The sequence below is a fragment of the Nothobranchius furzeri genome, chromosome 2, assembly GCF_043380555.1.
Source record: "Nothobranchius furzeri strain GRZ-AD chromosome 2, NfurGRZ-RIMD1, whole genome shotgun sequence".
In the NCBI taxonomy this organism is placed as follows: Eukaryota; Metazoa; Chordata; class Actinopteri; order Cyprinodontiformes; family Nothobranchiidae; genus Nothobranchius; species Nothobranchius furzeri.
This window is the reverse complement of record NC_091742.1, coordinates 23,957,428-23,976,993: the sequence shown is the minus strand read 5'-3', so window position 1 is coordinate 23,976,993 and position 19,566 is coordinate 23,957,428. Positions and strand designations below refer to the sequence as shown.

The following is a 19,566-nucleotide window of genomic DNA, read 5'->3' as shown; positions in this document are numbered from 1 at the left end:
CTTGATGATGTTTTAGATTGAGCCAAAAATGCTGTAAGACAATCTGCTTTTTGCATACAAATCTGCATGTCTGTAAGCCTTTTTTTTTTGCGTGCATCTGTTTGTTCATATTCATCAAAGTTTAGCCTCATTTATTGTGCTTTCCACAGATGAACCTTTACAAATACACATTATTCAACGTCTTGAGAATCCACGCCTAATTGCTGTTTACCACGTCGCAGCGCTCTGTTGTGTATAGGGGATTATATATTTGTGTATAGTTGATTTTTATTTCAGTGGGTGTTCATGCAAACATTGTCAACACAATAACAAACATCCTAATCACCGGCATCATTATCCAAATCCCCACAGGAAAATATCTTACCTGAACACCTCCTTCTCCGACCCTCCACCCTCTCTCCATCCCACAAATCCTTGTATCTCTCCCCAGCGAGGAAGACAGAAACATTTAGATCAGCTCACGCTGAGCGAGGGGGTTTTAATGTCTCGTTGTAGCCCTGCATTTAAATCTGCATAGCTATGAGAAGAGTCATGAGCTCCCATACACCCCATGGTCTCCCAGCACCGCTGCCCTCATCCCTCTTTTCAGTCCATCCTCCCACTCTCTACCTCCATTACCTGAGTAAAAAGCTGCAGATCCCGCTCCTCTCAAGGTCACCACTCCAAACTGCTCCCAGCCTCGTTTTAATAAATCAATGAATATTTAACAGAGCACACGCCTGCATCTAAATGCCCCGCCATTCGCTATCTCTTTGAGGATGTTTCTCAGCAGAACCGGGTCCGCTGGTTATGTGTTCTAGCTTTGTTTGTTACACGGATTAAATGGAGGCTCTGACACCATTGATCCTGCCGCTGCCCTCTCATTAAAACGAATGCATTAGTTCCTCGCGTGCAAGATTTTTGACCATTCATTACCATGTTCACCGTGAGATGTCCTGCTCAAACTGACCTCATATAAGAGTTACAATTACCCTTTCATTTCTTAAAGGTAAGAAACCCACACCGTCATTCGGTCTACACTCTTACTGTTTTAGAAATTGCTGTCAAAGGTGCGTACAGAGGTCGCATGTGAGCGGGGGGGTCTCTCGTTACCTCAGACTTGGAGAAGAAATGCAATAGAGAAGAAGGGACGGGATGCCGGTTTTCAAACTGATCACAGAAAGTGCTACAAGTGAGACCTTACAAAACACAAAAGGACAAACACTCCCTCAGCCATGTTGGAAGAATATTGTAGAAAATGATTGGCTGTTCAGCAACTTTAGGGAAACAACTATACAAAGTCACAAAATCTGTTTTCAGTGGTGCCCCTAAGTGGGGGACAGTGGGGGGCGATGCCCAGTGTGACTTTTGCAGAAGCTTATCGACACAACGCTACAGCGAAATTTGGCCATAATCACAAAGAAATATTAGACAGTGTGACCTTTTATTTTTTGATGGGCAGTCAATGCAGCTACTACATGGTAACTCGGCTTGCCTTACATTGAGCTTTGAAAGTGCTGAAACTAACAACTCGCAGTTGTCAGGAAAATGTTAAAAGCACTCAGTGGTGACTCTACTGAAGTCAGAGAGAGGTCACATCTTAATATAGAAATTCTGCTCACCAGATTGCATAATGTAATTAGGAAATAGGTTGTTGTGTACACCCCTTAGACGGGCCCGCTGCGGGAACTCTCATACATATACAGCAGGCATCAATAGAGCTCCGGGAGTTGACGTCACTTCTTCCGGCATGCAACAGTTCAAATCGAAAGGGCGCCATCTTGGCAGCCAGTAGCCCGCAGCTGGGCAATTTGTTATTGTCAGAAAACTCAAATGGGAAATATGGTAGATTCCTGTTGTGCCCCAGGACGCAGAACAGACGCGGAAGAGATAGGGGAAGAGCCTTCTACAGGATTCCCCAACATCTGAAACACCGCAAACGTCGGATCATTGCAATAAAACGCGCTAGTGACCAGGCTAAAATAAAACTGTGGGACCCTGAGAGTAAAGGTTTTAGCTTATGCAGTGACCACTTCATATCAGGTACTTAAACCAACGTTTCCTCAACTGTATATGGTATTTATTTTAAATGCTTTTATTACGATTCTTTGTGGGCTTCCTAAACTTATTTTGGCGTGGCTTTTTCTGTCTTATTCCTCATAGCAACAAGTAAACGTCACGTAAAACGTTGCCTCGTGATTTTTGTGCGCTGCCGTTTGTGTGTTCAATGATCACAGCAATTAACCGGCTAAGCTAAATTTCATTTTTAAGCAATGGTTCAACAATTGTGAGATCACACATAAAAAGCACTTTGGATTGCTATTATCTGTCTCACCGAGACAGATCTCAGACAGATCCTGAGACGCTCCTGCCTGACATATTTATTTTATTCACGGAAAAAATCAGACTAGTGATTTCTCTTGGCGTTCAATTTATACATTTAAACAGCACAGCACTCTATTTAAACTACTTACATGTAAATCTATGTTATTTGTGTTTTTGTTTAATTAGTTTTATAAATTATGAATGTCAGGGCATCTCAAATCTGGTAAGAGGTCTGCTCCGACAGCTTCTGGCGTTTTTAAAAAGTATCCCAGGGGCACGGTAAGGGTCGAAGATGTTTAATCTATTTAATTTCTGACTATATAAAACGATTTATTCGGTTTTAAAGTGTGAAGTAAACTCCGACGGAGTAAAATCCAAGCCGATCCCGTTCATTTTGTTTACCTTTGTTGCCTGCCAACATGGCGTCTACTCTCTGAGAGTCACGTGACGTCCGGAGCTCTATATGGCCTCCACACAAGTTCTCTATGAACTGTGATGATTTGAACGCTCGATTCTGCTCTGCCAACCACCAGGAGAGTTCCACTGCAGCTTTGAGGAGGAGCCCATCTGCATGTTCACCCAGGACAAGAACGATGATTTTGATTGGACGAGGCACAGCGCTGCAACCCGAGACACAAAGTATACTCCAAACACTGGTCCCAGTGCTGACCGCACTGGTTCTAAACAGGGTAAGTGGATCTAAATCTCTATTGATCACCTGTTTGTCTCATTAAAGTGGCTGTTCAAGCACACAACGTTAGTAAACTTTTTAGCAATGTTTTCCGTTTTCTAGAAATTAACAAGGCGTTAGTTTATGTAAGGCGGGTTAGAGGCTAGACGCAGGTCTGACTGCAGCCAACAGGTGGTACGTTTGGGCATCAGAAGAAGGCCCGACTACAGAGCCAGGGCCGGCTCTGGGTAATTTGGTGCCCAAGGCGAGAGTGCCCATTTGCCCCCCCCCCCCCCCCCCCCCCGCCTCTCACCCAAACCCAAGTCCACACATTGGAAAAAGCAACTCCACAGTTATTCCTTAGTTAAAAAATTTTTATTTTAAATATTCACACAGCAACTCTTTAAAGTCAACAGCCTGAAGAATAAATGTAAGCTTGAAAGATAAGTAACCTGAGAATATTACAATAACCGACAACTCAAAATGTTGTGCAAATGTCATTGGGGGGGATGCAAAATCAAAAGCAACATTAAACTGTGCAATCAAAAGCAAAACTCAAATATCAAAGTGTCATCATAAAGAAAGTTCTACTTTCCATTTTGTTCAACTGCTGTGGCCAGTCAGCAGGATCCATGGGGCCAGCAGCTCATACATGTTCACAGACATCTGTTGAAGCTGATGATCGTGTCTCTTCAGGCTGTTGGATTGGAGCACTGAGTCTGCTGGTGTTGGGTTCTTCTTCTGTGAGAAAATAAACACACACACACAAAGCAACTTAACCCTCTGATGCATGAATTAAGAACAGTGCCACTTTCACATTCAGTATTCCTCGGTCATGTGCAGTGATGCTTTTCACTATTTTTAATATTACTGGACTTTTTATTTTATTGATCTTTTTTAATCTGTTCTATGAAAACATGAATAAAATTATCAAAAACAGGTGGAAGTGGGGAATATTTGAAAAAAACTTATGTCTCACCCAATAAATTGTAGAATATGAGGAAGAAGAACCGGTGATCTGAGGCACTCTGAGGTTTTCATTTATTAAACAAGGAAACACCGACGCGCTTCGGTACGACCTTCTTCAGGGCATAAACCTTTATACCTTGAAGATGACTCACTATGTCACAAAAACTAAGGTCCATCCTTTTTTACAAATTTACAGCCTAATTGACAATAACATCTTAAGGAGACAATTTCAGATGTGTAGGTTGAGATTATTTAATATTCTCAATGCTAAATCAATGCTGCACTGATTGTGCCAAAAACAAGTGTCTGGTGTGGATTTAAATAAATTAATTTTGCATATCGATATATGTGATAAGCCGTTTAATTTGAAAAAGTCCGTTTCTACTGCTGATTACAAATAGCCTAACAAGTGACTTACTCACCTGGTTCTAGATGCTGAGATTGTAGCTCAGTGCTGCGTCATGCCTGGATGAAGACGCTGCAGCATAAACAAGAAATAGACGGTATAAGATGTCATGCTGTGTTTAGGCAGTTCTCACTCCCCGACGGGCCCGGCGGCAGCGGGGGAGTCCCCGCCGCGGCGGTGCCGCCCACCCGATGTGTCGGACAAAGTTGAAAATTTGCCACACCCACACCTAACGTTCTTCTGATATACAAATATTAAATTCATATTGTATGCGTACTTAAAACTTGAAACAACGTTCATAAAAGGCTGCAATCAAGCTCCAAAAACCAGTAAAAAATCTTACATTCCTCATCATCACAGTGAGACTCAACATTGTCTCACTGCATCTGGACACGACGATTCAAAAGTAAAATGAATGGGTTAAAGTTACAGATACTGTAATGTGTATGTAAACAGCTAGCGAGGGTCCGTCCGTGGACCGTGCCTGGCAGGAGAGGCAGTTAGCTACAATGCTAACGCAAAAAGTTCCTTTGCAAAACTTATAAAGTCTACATACCTCTGCTTTGGGCCCGTTTTTATTCTTCTTCCTTCCTTCGCTTTCGGAATGCTGATCCCGATGGCTTAGGCGTTCTTTTCCGTGTAAAATATCAAACGTTTAAACGCGACGACAACAGGATGTCCTTCACAGTGCCACCCACACACGTAACTATGGCAACCTTAACGGTCAAATGCATCGGAGCGGTGGCTCAAGCAGGAGCTCGAAATGCAGCCAGATCATTAGAATTTAAATATTGATGTTTTAATTTCATGTCATTTCAAAGGGGAATTTTGAGTATGCAGAGAGTGCATTTCATATTACAAACATGAATTTAATAAACTTTCTTTTTTTTTTTTTTTGAAATTTTGCGCCCTATCCATCAGATGGCGCCCCAGGCGGCCGCCTGTGCCAAAGTTCCCCTTGTGAATGTAAGAAAAAGCAAGAGACAGATATTTCACAACAAAAATGATGGATTAAGTGTTCACAGATTACAAACCAATAGCTAAACGTATTTACATATCTGTATAAATAAAACACAAAAAAGAAAGTCCCTGTTCACTCCCAGCTCAGTTCTGATTCTTCCTTTAGGAAAAGTTCAAAAGATGCTTAGGTGAAGCCATCTGTCCATCATCACTGTTAGTCATTAGTTCCGCGGTTCATTTGTGTAGCTCGCCATCCACACAGGGAAGAACTGAGGAGATCTGACGAGGGAGGAGATCCAAAGGGAGGAAAAAAGTAAATAACAAATACAAATCTACCTACCTATCTACCTACCTACCTGACCTACCTGACCTAAAATAAAGTCAAGGCAAAAAACAAAATTAGTCAAATACAAGAGGGTAACTCTTAATGTAAATCAAAAGCAAAACAATTCATGTTACAATAAAACATGATTTTGTCCAAGCAAGTTAACTTTTGTTCAATCTGTTTGTTAGGCCTATAATTCAATTATCTCATTATCAAGAATTTCCAAATGTGCACAATTCAAATGTATCAAATTACATCAAATTAGAAGTATTCACATAAAGTGAATATTCTAATCAAAAACCACACTTTACTAGCCTGGCAAGCCAGACAACACTCCATTGACGGCTCTCGGTTGTGGGGCGGGTTCTACCGTTGCTACTGGACAATGACTGTGACATACTCACTGCAACAGCTATCGGTCAATGAGGCGGTCCGTAGTTGAAGAAGGAGAAAACATAATTTTTTTCTAAAAAAAAAAAGCACTTAAATACTTTTATCTGCTCCTGATTCTAATGAAGCCCAAGTTCTAATAGTGCAAAATTAATGTAAAAGCCATTTCAAACGAGCTGTCGCAATCTTGTTTCACTCTGTTGCATCATCCCACCCACCAGGCATATGGAGTGCCCTGATTGGCCCACAAAGCGGATAAAGCTCTGTGATTTGTTCACTAAGCAGATAGAGCACTATGATTGGCCCACCATTATGGACCAATCACAGCTCTTTATGTGTTTGAAACCCCTCTAGAGAGCTTTGATTGGCCAGCCAGAATGCTGTTGGGGCTGCAGAGGTTCCAGTGGAGCATTCCTGGACCAAACTTTGCAAAGCAAGAATTTGGTCTAGTTTACTAGGCTAACACTGTACACCAATTTGTTTTTTGTTTTTTTTTCCAGACAAATATTCCGACCATGCTGACCGGGTGGCTTACTGTTTTCTGCTAGTTGTGTTCCTCATTCAATGAGGAAATCAAAAAGGGAAACTCACCAAGAGTTGAGGGTTTCTTACACATACGGATTGTTGGACGGCCAGGGCCGAGGTGGGGACAGCTAGGGCAGAGTCTATGATAGTATAAAGACTGATCAACACAGGTATCCACACAGCATGTACAGGCCTGTGGGACAAAGCTGTATGTCTTAACTGGTTGTCAATCTACCTCCCTGCTTCCACAACAAGTGGTTGTTCAAGTTCCAACATAAAAAAAAGGACATGAGCCGAACGAAAACAATCAGAGTGCAGCAGCAACCTTGCCAACACTAGCTGGTCTTCTCAGGTCTGAGACTTGCCGGGAGAACTGGAGTGAGTTCAGATTTGCAGCAGGTGCTCATTAGTGGTGCCAAGCCCCTTGTAAAGGGGTGTGTCCATGAAGCCAGTTGAAGCTACCCATTGGTTCTGGCTAACCTGGCAACATTTACATTGCATAAATCAAAATGAATCTTGCAAATCATCTTAACAAGAAATCAAAAAATTCTTCTTCATCAGCACACCTTTCTGTTGTTTGCTGTCCGCCGTTATGTTTTTCTATATCAGACAGCTTGTGCTTCGCAAATAAATGAAGCTCTAAATTTAACTTCATTCAAATTACCTTTCATCTTTTTCTGACGCTTTGAAAAAGCTGTTTTTCTTATTATTTTTGACGGGCTTAAAAATACTTTTTCTGACTCAAACCCAGGAAAGTCTTGATTCACCAGCAGGTCTGCAGCTCCTGCATTCCCAGTAAACACCAGTGGCATTTAGAGCTTGAGAACCAGAGAAAGTGACTGTGACAACGCCATCATCTTTCTGAAAGGTTCGGACATGTTTTGTGGTTAACATTTGAAGCAGAGACCCAAAACTTTCCCACTTAAAAAGACTAAAAGCGCACTGTGACTCAACCTTTTGCTTCATTTCTAAACCTATCAATGACATCACAGTTTTGCACCACACCTGTTTGGTTTCACACCAAAGGTGGCCTCATTTAAAGAACTCCATTTCTATACTTTTTACTTTTATCGTTTTTTGTTTTTTTTTTCGCCTGCGCATAACCTAGACAGCATATTTATTCTGTTATTGATTGAACTCATGAAGCATTTGTCCAGAATCCCAACACGAAAAGGGAAACTAAAAAAAAAACTGCTCGTAAAAACTGCTCACAGGAAAACAGTTTCCATTCAGGAAAATTAAGTGAAGCCAAGAACAATTGATTTTCACTGGTTTGTCAATAATCAGCTTCATGTTGTATCACGGTGTGACGTTTGTTTTACTTCACCTTTTAATTTTCAATTGCCACATTAAATTTTGTGTGTGTGTGTGTGTGTGTGTGTGTGTTTTAATTATTTTATTCTCTTAAAAAGAACTCCAGATATAAAACCTGTTGCGCTAAAGATGTTACAAAGTATCTCCCCTAAATGAAAACACAGTTAAAAACTCAAAAAAGTATTTTTATTCATACGATCTTAGCTATTTTCTAACTATTTGTGATGTATGGGGGCAGCCATGCTTTGTGCACGCAAGGCATCCATCCACTCTGTTACAGACAGTGAAAACTTTCTGTCTTTCTTTGTGGACAAAGTCAATAAGGTTAGATCTAACATCTCTCCTTCAGCCTTATCGCTGCCTCTCCCGACTCCAACCCGGCCTGTCATCCTAGATAGCTTTTCTCCTGTTTCTTTGCCTGAGCATTCAACTCTATGACGACCTCTGCATGCCCTCTCGACATCTTACCCTCATCTTTGTTTAAAAGTGCTTTTCGGTCCCAGCGTGCTCTCTGTAATTAATGCTCCTCTGGTTTCTGGTCAGGCCCCTGCTTACTTTAGGAATGATGTAATCCACCCACTTCTTAAACAAACAAGTCTTGGCCCCTCTCTCCATAGTAGCTTCAGACCCATCTCTAAACTTCCATTCATCTCCAAAATCTTGAAAAGGTTGTAGCTTAACAACTCACAGCTGCTCTTGATAAAAAACATCCATGATAGTTTCCAGTCAGGTTTTCATAGAGGTCATTCTACTGAAACAGCTCTAATAACCTTCTGACTCAGAGATGCAGGGTACTGTTTTGTTCTGGTCCTGCTGTACCTGAATGCAGCCTTTGACACTGTTGACCATCACCTGCTACTGGAGAGGCTGAGAGACTGGGTAGGCCTATCAAGAACTGTCTGAGCGTTATTTCTCAGTGGTCATCTCCAAGTTTAGGTCCTCCACCGCCTCCCTCACACATGGTGTCCTACAAGGTTCTGTGCTGGGACCCCTACTTTTCCTCCTTTATCTGCTTTTTCTTCAGCACATCCTGAGCTCCTTCAAAGGAATCTCCTACCATCTTTACGCAGATGATATCCGACTGTACGTCTCCTTTAAGCCCTATGAGCTGCCTAAGCTGCAGCTGTTACACATCTGCTTAGACTCTATCAAAACCTGGATGGCTGGGAGCTTTCTACAGCTGAATGAAGATAAGACTGAGATCCTCATCTGTGCCCCAGACAAGCTGGTTCCAAAGTCAGAGACTCTCTTGGTCAACTTGCTTCTCACACTGAACCCTCTGTCAGAGATCTTGTGGTGACCTTTAACCCATCTCCCACACAGGATTTTCATGTCAGTTTCCTTGTCCCTTTTTACTTCTTCCATCTCAGGAACATTAGTAAGCTGAGTCCCATTCTGTCCCGCTCTGAACTTGAGACTGTTATCCACACTTTCATCTCCTCATGCTTAGACTACTGTAACTCTCTTTTCACATGACTGAGCAAAACCTCCCTGAACTGTCTACCTGCCCACTCCAGCTGCTTTGTTTCAGTCACATGACCCTGTGTTGTGTTTGCACCTGAACTGACCCGCTCTGACCAGTACCCACACTGACTTTTATAAAGTAGCTGTCCATCTAGCCATCCATCTATCCACCCATTCATTTTCTTCCGCTTATCCTGAGTCAGGTCGCGGGGGCAGCAGCCTAAGTTGAGAGGCCCAGACTTCCCTCTCCCCAGCCACTTGGGCCAGCTCTTCCGGGGGAATCCCAAGGCGTTCACTGGCCAGGTGAGAGACATAGTCCCTCCAACGTGTCCTGGGTCTTGCTTTAGGCTTCCACCCGGTTGGACGTGCCCGGAATACCTCACCAGGGAGGCATACTGACCAGATGCCCGAGCCACCATAAGTGGCTCCTCTCGACGTGAAGAAGCAGCGGATGTACTCCGAGCCCCTCCCGGATGGCCAAGCTTCTCACCCTATCTCTAAGGGAGAGCCCAGTCACCCTGCGGAGCAAACTAATTTCGGCTGCTTGTACGCGCAATCTTGTTCTTTCGGTCACTACCCAAAGCTCATGACCATAGGTAAGGGTAGGAATGTAGATCGACCAGTAAATCGAGACCTTTCCCTTCTGGCTCAGCTCTCTCTTCACCACAACAGACCAGGGATACAACGCCCGCATCACTGCAGATGCAACACCAGTCCGCCTATCGATCTCATGCTCCAGCTTTCCCTCACTCGTGAACAAGACCCTGAGATACTTAAACTTCTCCGCTTGGGGCAGAACCTCACCCCTGACCCATAAAAGGCATTCTACCCTTTTCTGAATGAAGACAATGGTCTCAGATTTCGAGAAGCTGTTTCCATCCCAGCCCCACCATACTCAGCTGCGAACCGCTCCAGCAAAAGCCAAAGATCATGTTCTGATGAAGCCAACAGGACCGCATAATCTGCAAAAAGCAGAGACCCGACCTTCAGGCCTATTAAACGGATCCGCTCAACACCTTGGCTACACCTAGAAATCATGTCCATAAAGTTATGAACAGAATCAGTGACAAAGGGCAGCCTTGGCGGAGCCCAACTCTCACTGGGAACGCGCTTGGCCACTAGAATATTTCAGCTCAGCCAGCAGCTCACGTAGTGCACACACAATGAGTTTTTACCCCCATGAGGTGGAAAATATCAAACTGGTCAGATATTCACCTCAGCATCTCATGAGGCGGAAAACTCAGTGAAAATCAGGTGCAAACAGCAAGTTATCTGGGCTCAGCAGTTTGCGCTCATGTGTGGCAGGCTTTAGATACCCTCCAGGTTGCTGGAAGCTGGTGGAACTGTTTTGCATCTGATGCAGCTTTGCAGATTTGCAAAGCAGGTTTGACCTGGAGGTCAAAAGGAGGATGGTTCCTTATGCTTTACTGACCCAGTCGGCCGAAACAGGCAGCTCGCTAGAACTGAAATGTTCAGGCAGTGAACTCTCTTTTATTAACTATTGTTTATCAATTTGGACAAATCAGCGTTTGACTAATATAAAGTGGACGTTATCAAAGACCTCAGACACCACTACTTTCTCAAACACTTGGAGAGGTTATTTCACCTACTGTGGAGTAAATCTTAATAAACGTTAATGTGAGGTGAATATGTAAACATTCATAATAATATTAATAATGTGTTAATATACTGATAAACAAATCATTATTAAATTCAACAAATAGGCTAATCTGGCGTAATTTAATGTCTGGAATATATCATTAAAAGAATGAACAATTGTTAACCCATCATTCATTACTGTAGAGCGTTCAACATTATTTAAACACTTTATCCGCGATCTAAAACAGTGCTTTGAATCTCTAAAGCTTGGTTTATGCTTGACGCGTCCGTAAGGTTCGTACGGCTCCATGCGGCAAAATTGCGTCATTTTAACAACCACACCACGCCTCCGCACGGCCCAAATTTTCCGCATCTCGCACCTAGGAAATTTTCTAAGCACACGGACGATCGGACGTGGAAAAACATGGCGGACTGGCAAGAACTAGTATGGCAGAGGTTCGTAAATACAGACATTTGTATGATTCAGCTCTCAAAGATCACCGTGATCAACATGTTAATAATTCTTGGAGAGACATAGCTCGCACTGTCGGAAAAGACGAGGACGCTGTTAAAAAATGCTGGAATGCCATGTTGTAAACAACAGTAATTTCTACTTCTACTATGGTGTAGTGTTGGATGCATGCCGTAGAGCTCCATGCTGCCCCCTACAGTTTGGGAGAATATTGGCTCACCGCAGAGACAAGTCGCATGAACCATAAACGCTGCACGTTGTGAAGCGCGTTCCATCCACGAGCCGCATCACCAAGCGGAAAGTAAATGCGTCAAGCATAAACCATGCTTAAGAAGCATAAGAAATGTTCTTTTGGCTTTCATCTGCTGCAGGAGCCCTGATACAGGCCATTCTAAACCCCATAAAAGAGCTGTTTACCCCTGGCCAGAACATGAACATGCTAATGGACTGCTTGCTGATTGGTTGGTTTAAACCAGAAGGCCTCAGACACTGGAGACTGCAGACTGGAGGAGGAAGGGCTCCACATTGTGACATTTTAAATAGAGGTTTCTCAGAAAAGAAGTTTTTCTCTGGCATTTTTAAACTGTCTAATTTAATTACATAAAAAGTAGGTCACACACTGCTTAGCCTTTTTGGCACGCTGTTTTTGACCAACCAAGCTGTCTTTATTCACAAACACCAAGAACATGTTGATTTAGATTCTTTGTTCCCTTTGAAAGATATTGTACGTACCACAGAATATAATTGTAATACTTGTAGAGAAGTTAGAAAGTCATTTTATGAGCCAGAAAAGACAATTTTATCAAAGAGATTTAGATTTTTAAAAGTCTTGTGTCTTCACAGGAGCCTTGGTGTCTCGTGGTGTGGAACATTTTGGCCATTTGATGAAATGCAGGCCTTGAGCTACGCTACGGCATAATGAATGCTTTAGGCTGTGCTTTTTGTGTGTTTAGTACAGCACAAACTGACAAAAAAATCACTTGTAAATGGTGCTTCATTTTGTTTCCCCAATCAGACTCAAATTTAGGATGTATTACAAGTGTCCCATTCTTCATTACTTAATTACAAAAGTCAAAATGAAATCAGATATGTTGAACCCATCAGAGGTTCCATGTGAACACTCTGATGGAAGTTAAATATAAATGCCTATTATGCTGCTGTGGCGCCAGCAGCAGCTGAAGTAGTAAATAATGCATTGGCTTTAATCACCTAATGGTTTCAAAATGTCTGGCATTTCATTACCAGCCCCGTTCCTCTGTGCATATAATTATCTGATATGAGATTCAACAGAGGGAGATATTCCATTTGATTTTAGCTGGAGGGGCTCACCAGCCACCGTCCCCATGCCCATGGCAGGTCACAGATTGGCTTCAGATTATTTGGCTCAGACACAATCACAGGCCCGTCTGACTCTCTGGTGTCATCACTGCTGTCCCCGACTGTCAGACGGAGGGACCTGAAATCTAACCTCGTTATCACCTCGATTAGCCCCTAGCTATCGCGATTAGTCTATGAGAACTTGGAGAAAATGTCTGCTATCAGTGGCATCAAACCTTCATGTTTATCTCTAGTCCCCCAGTAAAACCCACTGACTTTTTCCACAAACTCTCTTCATATATTACACATTGCATGCAGTATTAACTTCAGATTTTGATCTTTTAATACAGGAGCTGTATTTAAGTTTGAAATATTTGCAGTCGCTTTCCATTTTTGGTAAACATACACTGATGAAAACACGTTATTAATTCCTTACATGTCGTTTCTATATAATTGGATCAAGTTTGTAAGATCAACATGATTGACTTGTGTAATGCTAACTTAAGAGTACAATGTAGTTTATAGATGATTCCTTCTTGTTGGGGTAACAGTAAAAGATTGTGTTCATTGTTCAGCTCGCTGATTACTGGTGGGATGGAACAGATTTACCAGCATGCCATGCTCGTTCTATACGTTGAAAATTTAAATAAATCAATTGATTTCAGTTTGAGTTCAATTCAAATATTATAAATGTAATGAAATTTGCATGTGCTAAAAAACTGTGTATTGTTTTTAACTCGTTCCATGGCCAGCCGTTTCCTGATCAGAAAAGCCCTTCGCTGCCAGCATTTTTCAGCATTTTAACTGTTATTTGAAGATTCACAGAATGTTGTGCTCTATGATGATGTCAACATCAACACTACCAAAACAAAGGGTAGACTCACTTCTTACATCAGGATGAATCCACATGTTTCTAGCGTTATCCGTTCTTTCATAATCCATTGTCGAATTTTGATCGGCAGATGCTTTTCCGCTTTGCGCCTCACTTTTTTTTACAGCAGCGGCCCAAAACGATCTCCTAACACATGGATTTTCTGCTTCCTGATCACGTGACATGTGATGTACGTGGATTCAATTCAATTCATTATTATTTATATAGCGCCAAATCACGACAAGAGTCGTCTCAAGGCACTTCACATAATAAACATTCCAATCCAGGTCAGTTAATTAAGCCAATCAGAAAAAGTTTCCTATATATCTATCAATCAATCAATCAAAGCTTTATTTATAAAGCATTGCTGGGTTCCTTTATATATAAGGAACCCAGCAAATTGCATCGAGTCACTGACTTGACTTGACTGATGAAAATCAGCTTTAGAGCTGGGATGTTTGTTCTCAGGGTGCGGGGGCTCGTTCCGACGCCCACACAGTAAAAAAAAAATGCAAATGATGATTTTTGTTGTGAATGGCAGTGATTGATTTATATTTTAGGCAATCCAGGGACAGCAGTAGCGCAGGAGGTAGAGCAACCTTGCCGTAATCTGAAGGTTTCAGGTTCAATCCCAGCTCCGACCAGAGAATGTTGCTGCTGTGTCCTTGGGCAAGACACTTAACCCGCCTTGCCTGCTGGTGGTGGTCGGAGAGACTGTTTTTTTATTTTTTTTCAGCAGTTTGCAAATGCAGGGTAGGTTCTGTTTTTTTGTCAAGGAAAGGAAGTTTCATGACAGTTTTTTGATTACATACAATGTCATGCGTCATACTTTTTGCACAGATTATTTGTTTATATGTGAGTTTTGTGTTTTTCTGCTGCAAGGGTTCTACATGTACATTGAGACCTCCAGACCACGTAAGGAAGGAGACCAGGCACGGCTCGTGAGTCCCTTATTCAACGTGGCACCTAAAAACCCGTACGGCATCACCAACCCACCGGCCTACTGCTTCGGTTTCTTCTACCACATGTATGGAAAACACATAGGTAAGACTTTATGCTGCCAGAAATTGATTCGCGCAGAGAAAGACGACCTGAATTGGATTAAAAATGAGAAAAATTGTATTTCTTTGCAGCAACTAGAGAAAGAAACACTGCAAAATGAAGAATGGCTCCTAAGTGTGTTTTATTTCAATAATAATGGATATTTTGAGTAGTTTTCCATTCTGGTTTTCAAACTGGGCCATGTTCACATCGTGCTTGACTGCTCTACAATTGTGGTTCACAGTGAAGTTTTGCCTTTTTATTATTACAAAAGACTATTTGTAATAAAAAGGCACAGCCATTTTGTCACAAATAAATGAAAAATAATAATGCTTTCTTCTAAGGTAGCCAACAGAATTTTATTAAATTCTGGTTTCTTTTTTTTCTTTCCCATTGGCGATTGCAAGTTAAATATTTGAGTTTTGATTCTAAAGTTTTGTAAGTGCAGCTGCCAGATGTTTGGACAAAATAGATCTCATTTTTGCAACAAAGGTGTGCGCACAGATCCCAGGCATTAGCTCCTCCAGCCATCTCTGAATGTAGATAACAGGCTTGTATGGCCCATTTGAAGATACCAGAGTGGCTGAAGGAGCACTCCGCGGCTTACGAGTGACTCTCTTCACTGGGGACCTCATCAGCTGACGACAAGCACTCACTCTGAGTACATGCTATTTGTAGTGTTTGTGCATTTGGGAGATGTGTTTAAGTCGAGGTTTGCGGCTGCAAAACAGACACTTATGCTTTGCTGAAGGCTTTTTGTGATTGAATCTCGGTCTCAGGTTCACTTCTTTACTGTTACCGCACGTTTGAAGGCAGGTGAGAAGCACCATCTAAGTGATTTACATAATAAATGACGTGTTTGTCGTTGTTCCACCCACTCAAAGCAATTTGCACTTTAATGAAAAGATTATAGACAGAAACAGAAGAGGACTCTTTTGTGAAATTGCCAGTCCTGATCTTCTGTGTGTGGGGGGTCGTCTACCCTGAGGGCCTTTTAAAAAACAAAGTCAGAGTGACACGGAAGGAGGAGAAACCACACCACAGTCAGTGTTGACACTTCACAGGAAGAACTTCAAAGTTCAGCTCCTACTAATTAAACCTGAATTAGTTAATGGTCATATTGGTAATGGGGTGTCTAGGATAAACTACTTTGTGTTCATTCATCGCATTTGCTTCCAAACCCATTCATCGTTAGTAGATCCATGTTAATTAGCATATCTGTATCTGCATACTGTTTGATTAGCTATCTGCTCTCATCCAGATCTGTAACATCCCTAACCCTATTTCACATTGGAAGTATCAGCAGTGCAGAGAACCCATTATAATCTATGGGGGCAATTCTAACTAGCCACGACACAGACATTTTCAGGCATGTCCCAGAAGCGGCTCACCACGCCACGCTGCTAAAGATAGGACCGGGTTCTATTGTTGCCGTGTTCTGCTTCTGTTTCTGCAGAACATAGGGCTAGACCGAAAATCACATACTGTTTCAGTGTAAAACCCTGGTATTTTTCAAAATAAAAGACTATTTGTCACATTGAGCCAGGAGGAGGTTAGGACCCAAGATGCAGAAACCCAGAACGACACAAGGCAGGAGCAAAATCAAAGTAAAATCCTTTATTTAGGAAGAGAGTCCAAAATTCAAATAATCCAAACAGGGCAGGAAGCCAAGCCTAACGTCAATAACCCGACTGACTAAAACAAAAAGCTCTTTGAGGAGCAGAACCTAGAGTTTCACGAGGAGGAACAGAACAACACTGACAACAACAATGGACCGACAAACACTGAGAGACACAGACAGGGTTATATACACAGGGGCTGGGTGATTAGGAGACAAGGAGCAGGTCCGTGGGGAATGGGGCACAGGTGAAACAAATGAACTGAGGGAAGAAGCAGAAATAAGCAGGGGAGAAAACTATATCTTAAACCTGTAAACCAAAGCTACTAAAACAACCCAAACTAAACTTAAACACTGTAGAACAAAGGCACGGGGGAATCTAAAAATAAGTAAACAAATGATCTAAGTGGGGAGCGAGAACTGAGGAGAGACTAGGAGAACATGAGGGAAACCTGGAGGGAGCTGGGGACAAAAAGGGCTGGGGACTGCAAGGAGCACAGGACCTGAGGGGATACATGGAGGGAGAACAGGAGGATGCTGGGGACCAAAGGGACACAGGACATGACACTATTGCAGCAATGCGATTTCATATCTATGTAGATTACATCAAAACATCTGACATAATGGCTTACTTACTCCTTGCATATTTCCAGAGGTGGGGAATCCCTTCTGTCTAAACCAAGTTTCTCCTAAGGCAGGAGGGGGCCCAGGGACCCTGAAGCCAGAAAGAAGAGGGCTGCCACGGAGTACCAATACTGTAAAGGATCATTTTAGCACATTCTGGCTCAAGAAAATGATTTATGAAAATGAAATGTTTCTAAGTATCCCTTTCATGTTTTAATTGTCTTATTCCCAAACCATACCATACCAACTTTATTTCTATAGCACAATTTAAGACACAGCGCGAGAGCTGACCAAAGTCCTGAACAGGCAGGATCAATTAAAACAAAAAAGTAAAAACAATAAGAAGATAAAACACAACAATAAAACCTATAAAATCATAATACGATAACATGAATCACTGTCTAAAAGCCAAGTCATAAAAGTAGGTTTTTAAACATGATTTAAAAACAGGCAGAGATTATGCCAGCCTGACTGTAATGGGCAGTGAGTTCCAGAGCATGGGGGCAGCATGGACAAACGCACGTTCACCTCGTAATTTGTAGGCCATCCGGGAAAGCAAAGCAGTAGACGGTCAGCTGACCTCAACATACGAGTAGGTACATAGGGAGTCAGCAGGTCGGACAGATAAGGAGGAGCTAGGTCGTGTAGGGCTTTAAAAACAAGCATCAATATCTTAAACGCACACGAAATGTGATGGGGAGCCAGTGAAGACGTTGCAGGACTGGTGTAATTTGGCTATGTCGACTTGTGTTTGTTAAAACCTACCTATTATTAATTTTATTAATAATACGTGTATGTATTGTTTTATTTTAGTAATAGTCTGAATGAGTGAAATATGCATGGTGATGCACAGGAACCCCCTCTGTCTAAACCAAGTGTCTCCCAAGGGAGACAAATAAAAAGATTTTAACTCAAACTTGGAGTAGACAAGCAGTAAAACCTGATTTGGTGCAATTCACCCCTACATGCCAAAACGATTCAATAAATGAACACACTGAGAAAACAATCCAATGAAACAGGCAAAAGCTATTATGCCACAAGTTAACTGTTTTTCTGGAAATCGATTCATCCAAGGTGAGAGCTCACTTTCAGTCTTTGTTGATGTTTCTTCTGGCATTCTCCTCCTTAACAGCAGGTTTTGCTAATGAGGAATGGCAGTAGAGGAGGAGTTTTACACAAATGTAACTACATTGTTTTCACCTTGTTCAGGTATTTTTAGCAAGAGCCTGAAGAAGACAAAGTACTTACAGAAATTCTGTAAGGACCCCTTTTTATTATCTGTAAAATTTGATTAATCGAAGTGTAATCTTGAAATTGCATCATTCCGCCTCACTAGTCACATCATGCATGTGTGTGAATCCATTTGAGTGAATCTGGTCATGGTGTTTGCTAAAACAATTCCTCACAAATATTAGCTTATAATGAAAATATTTCTAAGTAATTATTCTGAAAATTAAAAAAAGATAGATAGAAACTGACTCTTCAAGCCATATGCTGATTGAAAAAATGACTAAATCAGGTGTGAAGTTTAATTTGTCTACTTTTAGGGGTTTCCATGACGGAAACGCAACGTGGAAGTGCTGTGACACATGGGCCGAACCAAACATCTGGAGGGGTGGAAGTGAGGGCAGTGGGGAGAATCTAAGGATAGAGGTGTTTCGGGGCGACTCGGCAGGGAGATGAGAGCTCCTCCGGCTCCCTCCGAGGTTGAGTAGGCCGTGACATTTCCAATTTGCTCAAATTGATCGCCAGCCAGACCTTCTCTTCCCTGCCCTCCCTGTCTGTGGTGAAATCCATGCCCAGACTGTGGGCCGTTATGATGAATGGGCTAAATGTCAAAGACTTGAAACCCAGCTCAAACCATCCATAGCATGCTCTGTTTAATATACTGTCCCTGTGCGCCAAAAGAGAAATAGAGACTCTTGCTTTTTGTGTTGTTTTTCACTCTGTGTGATTCATGATCATCTAAATGTTATGTTTTAATCATTTGTGGGTATTTTTGTTGTTGTTCATTTGTTTTCATCCACTTATCAGGGTCAGCAATATGGGATCCCAAAGTATCTCCTGACCAGTGTGGAGATTTAATCATCCATCATCAGCGCCTTGTTTGGTTGTAATGCCTTGTGAATGTGCTTTATAAATAAAATTGGATTGGATTGGATTGGATCCTAACATGTCCTGTGTTAACCTGGGAGCCTTGTGCAGGCAGGAAATGCTGGAAGCAGGAAGCATTCTAACCAAACGTCCCAACCACCTCATTGGCTCTCTCCTGGATATCTGAGCTCTCAGCCTTCTTCTAAAGCTTAACCAGGCTACCCTGTGAAGGAAACTCATTGCAGCTACTTGTATTCAGCATCCAAAGTTCATAATCTTAGCTGAGGATTCAAACAGAGATCGAGCAGTAAAAAGAGCTTAACTTAAGCCCAGTTCACACGGCAGGATCATGGTGACAAATTTTGACCCAATCCTTCCCTTTCGACAGCTTTATGGTCATGCCCAATTACTGCAGTGGTTCTAAAGATTATCTCATCAGATATTCCTACTGTGTGTTGTGTCTTCAGAGCATATTTTTCTGCTTAAAAGAATATCTGGTCCACTGCGATCATAAATCTGAGATTTCAAACATGTTGGATTGTCTTGGTCTGATTTTGGAGGACAAACTAACGTGCTGTCTGTTGAATATGACATGTAGCAATC

General features: G+C 42.0%; 1 protein-coding gene across 5 annotated transcripts in view; it reads left to right on the top strand.

Moving 5' to 3' along the window:
• LOC107378081 (MAM domain-containing glycosylphosphatidylinositol anchor protein 2) overlaps positions 1–19,566 on the top strand; it is a 342,732-nt gene that overhangs the window by 311,119 nt on the left and 12,047 nt on the right. For 4 of the 5 annotated variants that reach the window (XM_054748447.2, XM_054748448.2, XM_015948099.3 and 1 more), the window contains exons 14-15: positions 2,838–2,993; positions 14,469–14,630. In XM_054748447.2, the coding sequence (XP_054604422.1) occupies positions 2,838–2,993; positions 14,469–14,630 (318 nt within the window). The remainder of the gene's footprint in view (positions 1–2,837; positions 2,994–14,468; positions 14,631–19,566) is intronic. The other variant, XM_070545140.1, reaches the window with a different exon arrangement.